Source organism: Sapajus apella, unplaced genomic scaffold, assembly GCF_009761245.1.
Source record: "Sapajus apella isolate SASKATOON/1434 unplaced genomic scaffold, GSC_monkey_1.0 scaffold3225, whole genome shotgun sequence".
In the NCBI taxonomy this organism is placed as follows: domain Eukaryota; kingdom Metazoa; phylum Chordata; class Mammalia; order Primates; family Cebidae; genus Sapajus; species Sapajus apella.
Window position 1 is genome coordinate 1 of NW_022440151.1, and position 7,728 is coordinate 7,728.

The following is a 7,728-nucleotide window of genomic DNA, read 5'->3' on the forward strand; positions in this document are numbered from 1 at the left end:
AAAGAACCACAGGGCACAGAGGAGGCTGAGGCTGAGGCTGAACACCATGAGGAGCCAGGAGCCAGAGAGCAGGAGTTGTGTGAGCGGCCCCCCGGGTAAGAGCACAAGTGCTCGGGGCAGCTTCAGCAACTGGAGGAAGGTGGTCAAGGTGTGCTTATTCACCCCCGTGGAGAAGAAGCCCACGACACACTTGCAGTCGCTCTCCCAGTATTTGCGGATGTGATAAGGAGCCATGGACAGACTTCTGTGTCTGAAATCTCAAAGTCCAGAAGAGAGAGCTAGACTCCCCACACACCTTTACAGCAGTCCTGAGGAAGAGAGAGGAAACCACGAGTCTCTGCGTGTCTTCCAGCCTTGCAGGAACAGGGAGACCTGCTCAAGGGTGTGTCTTTCTGTTTTTGCCCATGAGGAAGGAGGCCTCTGCCACTGGGAGAAGGTAGGGTCAGAAAGACCTGCACTGGAATCTGGTTCCATCCCTTTCTAGCTGTGTGACCTCGGGCATGTTGCTTACCCTCTCTGAGCCTCTGTTTAATCTATAGAACAGAGGAGAAGAAAACCTGCCTTCTAGGGTTGTTTTAAAGATTGAATAAAATAATTTTATAAAGCCTTCATAAATGAACTACTCACTTCTCCTCCCTATGTTCCCCTTTCCTGGATCTTTCAGGTTCTTGGTGCATTGAGGGGGCACCTACCGCAGGCAGGCCACATATCCAACCCTTTGTTCTTTCTCCAAGGACCATACACTGCAGAAAACCTCTATCCAAACACGAGTTTCAGCAAAGACTCCTTCCCCCTTGATAACAAATGTTTAGGTTGCTGAGGGGGACATAAGGGCCAAGCACAAAAAACAGCCCAACCTCCAGATCCCAAGGAAGGTGCAGGCTGACAGCCCTGTCCTTCCACCCATGTCCCCTCACCTGTCACCACAAGAACCTTGAGTGTCTAGGGAGCTTCAGCTCTCAGCCGCTCACTGGCATCAAGAAGATAGTGTCCACGGCCCAACCACCCTTGGAAAGCAGGCTAGCTGCCCCCTCATTGGTTGGCTCCTGAATTTTTGGTAATCATAAACCCTGGGGTCAAATTGCTGGGCTGTAACACAGCAGGGAGTGCATTCCCAAGTGCATTCCTCTATGTGGTTGCAGGGAATGAGCCCAGGGTAGGAGAGCCCGGCAGGCTGAGGGTCTGCAGTGTGCCAGGCCCGGGCTTGGCATGAAGGCACCAGATGTCAGAGGTGTGGCTGCCACCCAAGAGGACACACCTGATGGGGCTCCGGGAACAGGATAATGGTGGAGATGTCACATCCAGAATAACTGTTAGGAGGGTGAACTTGACAGGAGTTTTACATCGCAGGAATCAAAAAGGCACCTAAAATTACCTTAAGTAATAGAGGCGCAGGAAACCACCAACTCTAGGAAGATAGACAGGGTGACCTGAAAATGGGTTTGACTTGCTGTTTTCCTGTCATTCTGTGCATGGCGTCAGCTTCCTCCCAAGATTGGCACTGTGTAGGACTTAGGTGTTTGCCAGCCCAGTTGACGCTGTCTGCTTTATTGCTCACCACTAGCAGAAAGTTGGGGGCTATGCCTCACAGTCCGGGTGACAGAGAAGGTTTAGATGGAGACTCAGTCACACTTTCTGGGGACTAGATATACATTTCATAGCAGGAGCCAGGTTATACTAAAGGAATCCTGGCCCGAGGATATCAGCACCCCATAGAGATGGAGATTCCAGGGAGCTCGGGAACCAAAAGGGCAGTGACAGTGAGCACTGCCCACAGAGGGGGCGCCCTGCAGTCAGGAGGGGAGGGAAACAGGTGCGGATCAGCAGCCAAAAGAGGTCCATCCAGGTGAGCACAGGTGGAGTTGCTGGTGGGACAGAGTGTGCTGGTTGGGAGGGGAAGGCGGGGCCTGTAGCCAGCTTGGGCTTGTTAACAAAAGCACCAAACTCTTAAATTATCTGTAAGAGGTTTCTTCTGAGCCAATGAGTGGCCATGGCCTGTGAAGTCTCAAGGGGTCTTGAAAAACTTTGCCCGGGGCAGTCGTTTTACACATTTGAGGGGACAGGAATTGGAGTAACATCATAAATCAACCCATGGAAGGTGTACATTGATTCAGCCTAACAAGGTGGGATATCTTGAAGTAGGGTGGGTGTAGGTTGTTATAGGTCACAGGTGGATTTTAAGATTTTCTGATTGGCAGTTGGTTGAAAGAGTTCAGCTTTGTCTAAAGACATAAAGTCAGTACAAATGAATGCTTCAGTTCAGAGAGAGAGAGTCTGCCTCTGCCACATGATGCTGTCCCAGAGTCAGGGAGGTAAGTCAGCCACAGTATCCTGGGTCAATTTAAAACCCATTGATGGAGATTCTGTGGTTTCCAGGGTGTGTGTTAATTTTTGCTTTGCATGGCCTCTCGTGTTGTTCATAATCTGTACCTGATTGTCACAGACTCCGTTCAATGAATAATCTAACGACGTCTACTTTAATATTCATGCTGGTCAGTTTGGAGCTTATACTCCAAAAGTACAGGCTCTCATGAGGTTTCTCCGACCTCCCCTTCCATCATGGCCAGGAATTTATTTTTTTCAGGTTTCCCTGGGGTCCCCTTGACTAAGAGGGGGTCTGTTCCATTGGCTGGGGTCTCAGGATTGCAGGACTTTAGACAGCCTCACAGCATGGTGCAGGGCGCTTGGCCGGATTTTCCTGAACCCTGAACTCCATGGCTTATGGGATAAGGGAGCTGTGGGCCACCTGGATTCTGCTGAGATTCTTTCCCCAGGCACAGGTGCGGGTCTGGCCTTGGCCCTTTCTGTTCCTTTCAGAAGCCCATAGAGGTGAGGACAGGAGGCTTTGGGGTCAGGGACAGAGGCTCCTGTCACTGAGACTTTGTTGTACTTCTGGAAAGAAACTATTGTTGCAGTTCATCTGCCTCTCTGCAGTGCTGATGTGTAGCCCCAGCAATTCCAGTCCACTCTTGGCAGCCAGCCTTGAACACAGAACTGACCAGCCACATAGAAAACCTGAAATAAAACCTCTAGAATGCAGCCTCTCAAAAATGCTCACCAGAGCTGGGTGAGGTTGCTCACGCCTCTAATCCCAGTGGGTGGATCACCTGAGGTCAGGAGTTTGAGATCAGCCTGGCCAATGGAGTGAAACCCTGTCTCTACTAAAAATATAAAAATTCGCTGGGTGTGGTGACATGCACCTGTAGTCCCAGCTACTCGGGAGACTGAGGCAGGAGATTCGTTTCAACCCAGGAGGCAGAGGTTGCAGTTAGCCAAGTTAGCACCACTGCACTCCAGCCTGGGAAGCAGAGTGAGACTCTATCTCAAAACAAGACAACGTTCACCAGAGTTTCTTAATCAGACTTGGCGTAGCCAGTGAGCTTCTGCTGCCTGCTGTGACGTGGATGCTGTTTTTCCCACTAAAAGCCCAGACCTCTGCCTCGGGAGACAGGGCTCAGCTGCAGCCCCTCAGCTAACCATCAAGGGCTGTGTGGGCCCCACAGGGGCTCCTTAAACCCACAGTGTTGTGCAGATTTGTGGGCTCACTTTCTACATCAGATCTCCAAAGGTGTCTGCGATCCCAAAAGGCTGGAAACTATTAAATTTGATCATTTCTGAAATGTCTTCCAGTTAAAAAGTCCTCATTTCCAGTTCATTTTCAATAAATAAAGGGATGGGTCCTGGAGCCTCCTGGGAAGCTGGCCTGCAACTGAGCACTTGCTGCAGATAATGCTGGAAGTGCAAACCCAAAGATCATGTGTCTGGCCTGCATGTGGAAGCTTTCATAGTCAGGTCTTGCTTTGTGACAGTGAGGGGTGACCAGGGAAGCCTATGTGAGGGGCAGGGGAAGAACAGCAGCTTAGCCTGGGGAGCTGCCTTAACCACAGCTCACCTCACTTCCTCTGAGCTAAGGGTTTCTTGAAGGGAATATGCAGATTTATAAAAATACTAAGCAAGCTGGGTGTTTTTTTTAAAAAAAGGAAAAAAAAAATTTCACTCCAAGGACCCTGCGTTAGGCTCAGAACTGGTGGCACAACTGAGGAGTCACAGAACACTGCTCTCAGAAAGTGTTAGGGCAATTAAAAAAATAAAGAAAAAAGACAACAAAGAGGCTTAATCCTCCCTGTAAAAAACAAGGGAAGCGGTGTCCTCTCTCCCTTTTCTTAGAGCATTTTCTTTGGAAAACCTGTCATTGTAAATCCTTCCTCTGCTTCTTTGAGGGGCATGCAAAGCTTTTTGACAGTGAAATAAGTCTCTTCTCAGCTTTGCAACCCAGGACTGTGTTCCTGAAGGACCTGGGAGTCTAGTCTTTGAAATGCCACCATCAGAGCAGCCAGGGCCCTATCTGCCAGCTTCGGTGGGAGCCTACCATCTGCTCTGAGTGGTAAAGCTACCTCCTGACATTAAGAGTTTATTTTCCTTTGTAACAAGGTAATTAGCAAACGCAGGTGGTCAGGTAAATTGAGGTTGAATCTCCAATGAAATGAGTGTCACCAAAGGTGCTGTGCAGTCCCCTGACTAAACATGGCTTTTCTTGAGAAAGTGTGCAGTGTGCAATGGGTTGGGCCCACTGGCTAGTTTAGCGATGAGATTTCTGTCTTTGCAGCGCCTTAGCGGATCATTCCCTGTGATGTGCATCTCACTCTGGGTTAATGCCTCTTCCGTGATGAAAGTGTTTTCTTCTTTTACCTCTGCAGAGGTTTACTGGGATAGATTGATTGTAATTCTATTTCTGCACCACTAGAGGACAGACTTTGGGGTTAGGCAGCTGGGGAGGAGTTTAGAACCTACGCCTAGGCCTTCCACACTCCTCAGGCACCCAGTTCATCAGTAGCAGAACTTAAACCCAGGACTTCCTGGACTCCATACTGACTGGAAAAAGGAATTCATTCTCTTTCATTGCTGACAATCATGGGTGAGTGCATGTAGCAGTCACACTTTCCCCATCCCACCTTGTGCCTCCTTCCACTACAGGGGACCCCAAGAGGCCTGGTCCTGCTTGCTCAGTGCACCCCTGAAAAAGGGAGACCGGGAGATGAGGATCCTGCCAGGGGCCAGGTGTTGGTCAAGGTGAATATGAATATGGGGGAAGAAGATGGAGTCCTCCTCTGATGGGGTCAGGAATGCGGTGGGAGTGCTCAGGAAGCCATGGATCCACGGGCCTGCCTCAACAGCTGGAGTCTGACTTCTTGGGGATGCATTCTGACTCCTTCTCCCACACACAGGCTCTTTCCTTCTAGAGGCCCAGGGACAATGGCAGGTTCGCAGTGGCACTGCAAAGGTAGGGTTGGTGGGGGTTCCTGGGGAGCAAGGGCACCAGTCCTGCTGTGGCCCTGGCTGCCCTCTTGCCCAGGCTCCATGTACACCCTCAGAGTTCCCCTGGCACAACTTTTCTTCTTTCCATGAGGAACACCCTCACTTCCACTTGGGCCTCTGCCAGGAAGAAGGGTGGGAGCTCTGCTGAAGTGTCCCTGTGAGTGACCACCTGCAGTGGGAGGCATCCGCCAGGCCTCTGCACAGGAGCTACCCCTGGGCCTTGTGTGTAAAATGGGGGTAATAACAGTATCTGCCTCATAAGGTTGCTGTGAGAATTAAATGGGTTCCTACAAGTGAAAAACACTTAGAACCAGGATCCAGGGGCTTGCAAGGGGTGAGCTGGAGTAGCCATGGTAAGTAAGGAGAGGGAGGTGAACTGATGGATATAAAATCACCAAGGCAAAAATTTAAAAAACAAAAACAATAAGCAGCTGGGTGGCTCATGCCTGTAATCCCAGCACTTTGTGGGGTGCAGCAGAAGCATCACTGGAGTCCAGGAGTTTGAGACCAGTCTGGGCAACATAGTGAGACCTCATCTCTACAAAAAAAAAAAATCACTAAGGCAAGAACCTAGTATACTGTAGGCATTCCATAAGTGTACAATTTTTATTCCAATTATATAAAAATAAAATATATTTGAGTAGAAACAGAACTCTCGTAGGCAATAACAAATAATAGTAACTCGTTATCTTTTAAAATAATACGAGGTAGGACTAGAAGTGTTTTTTATACCATTCTGTGATTCAAACTTTTCTATAATGCACATGTATTAGTTTTATAATCAGGCAAGGAAAATCAGTGTTTTCTTTAATGCTGAGAATTTCTGTTAATATTTTTGACATTTCACAAAACATCTTTTGTTGACATTCTACAAATGATACCATCCAATAATGTCCCAATACTTTCTTCTTGTGAAGTGAGTTTATATATCTGAAAAAATGAAAGACAAATTATGACTTGCTGATAGTCATTCACTAATAATTGCCATTATATAAACATATGTAAGTGAAATCATTCCTCATTCAATCATTGGGTTCATGGTATAACAATGAATGTGATTAAAATATTCAAAATTGATGGCAATTTATTACTTGTATTTCCTTTAAATTGCTGCTATGGAGGCAACTCTCAAGAATATAAAAACCAAATTTCTATCCATTGTGAAAGCACATATCTAGATATAACTTCATATTAAATTTATTTTACATTTTAAATATACTATGTAAGTTTGATATTTAAAGGATTCACTTTCTTAATGTAGAGAATGCTTATGTCAGCTGAGTTTGTAATTATATTTTACATAGCCCCACACCTCCCAGTTCTTTGTATCTAATTATTTTTTAAGTAATTTAAAAAATTAACTTTCTCAAAAGTTCAAAAAATAAATAAATAAGGAGCCCTAGTGATCAATAGGCAGACAGCGTCAGCATTACTGCTCATCTATCACACTCCTTATAAAAACGTGGACTGGCAAACCTTTTTGACTTCTGTAATATTTGTTATTTCCGGAAGATTTTCCAGAGAAACCTGATGACCTTCTACTTGAGATATCAGGTATTCTTGATTTAGTTGTTTTTCTCCCTCTTCAATGTAAACAATTAGAATTGAAGTGTCATTTCCTGAGATACCAAATTTTTTCAAAGCTTCTGAAATCTAAGAGAAAAAAAATGGAAAAAAAAATTAACCATTATTTCCTATGTCTGAAACATTTCCTCATCTGCCTTCTTCCTTGGTCAGGCTCTTACTTTTCATGTCCTAACAGTTCTCACTGCCTAGGTTTTCACTTCCAATGATTCCTTTCCAACATCCATTGGTACTTCCTTGAAAGCACTCCCTGCTTAAAGGTACACCTTGTTCCTATGGAATCAAGCCCAGCCTTCTTGGCACTGCATGAAACCACCACTTCCCGCTGGTGCCCAGTGGCCCTCCAGCCAGGCGCTTCTGCCTTCTGGCCAGTCTGGCCTTCCTGGGGTTCCAGTCGCATTTCATGCCTTTCTGCCTGTGGCCAAGCTTCGTCCTCTGCTCGCATGTCCCATCTCCCCATGACTTCGCTGCTGAACACGTGCCTCAAGCTCCACAGTTCCAATGCCACTCCCCACTATACCCTCCTTCCTCTGAAATGAATGGCTTCATTGCTGTACCCCGAGATTTGAATTCATTTCCCATTATATCATTTAGGGCATTTTTAACTTGTTTATGTCTGTCTTGTTTACATATTTACTTCTTCTGCCCCTAGAACTATAAATGGAACAGGGAAAAGTTCAATAGATATTTACCGAATTCAAGAGTTTCCTGAATTATGTCCAGTGATCTTAAGGAAGTAATTAGTAAATCTTATTCCAGGTACTGGGCAACTCTATTACCGGGCTGAGATAACTGCATTTTATCAACTTTTCAATCATCTGTATTTTA

General features: G+C 46.5%; 1 protein-coding gene across 1 annotated transcript; it reads right to left on the minus strand.

Annotated features, from left to right (window-relative positions):
- Positions 1-6,102: 6,102 nt before the first annotated feature.
- LOC116547455 (EKC/KEOPS complex subunit TPRKB-like) lies at positions 6,103-6,969 on the minus strand (the record flags this gene model as incomplete). Its single annotated transcript, XM_032273408.1, has 2 exons — positions 6,103-6,246; positions 6,793-6,969. Coding segments are annotated over 2 exons (264 nt in total), but the record flags the coding sequence as incomplete, so codon positions are not given.
- Between the last annotated feature and the right edge of the window lie 759 nt (positions 6,970-7,728).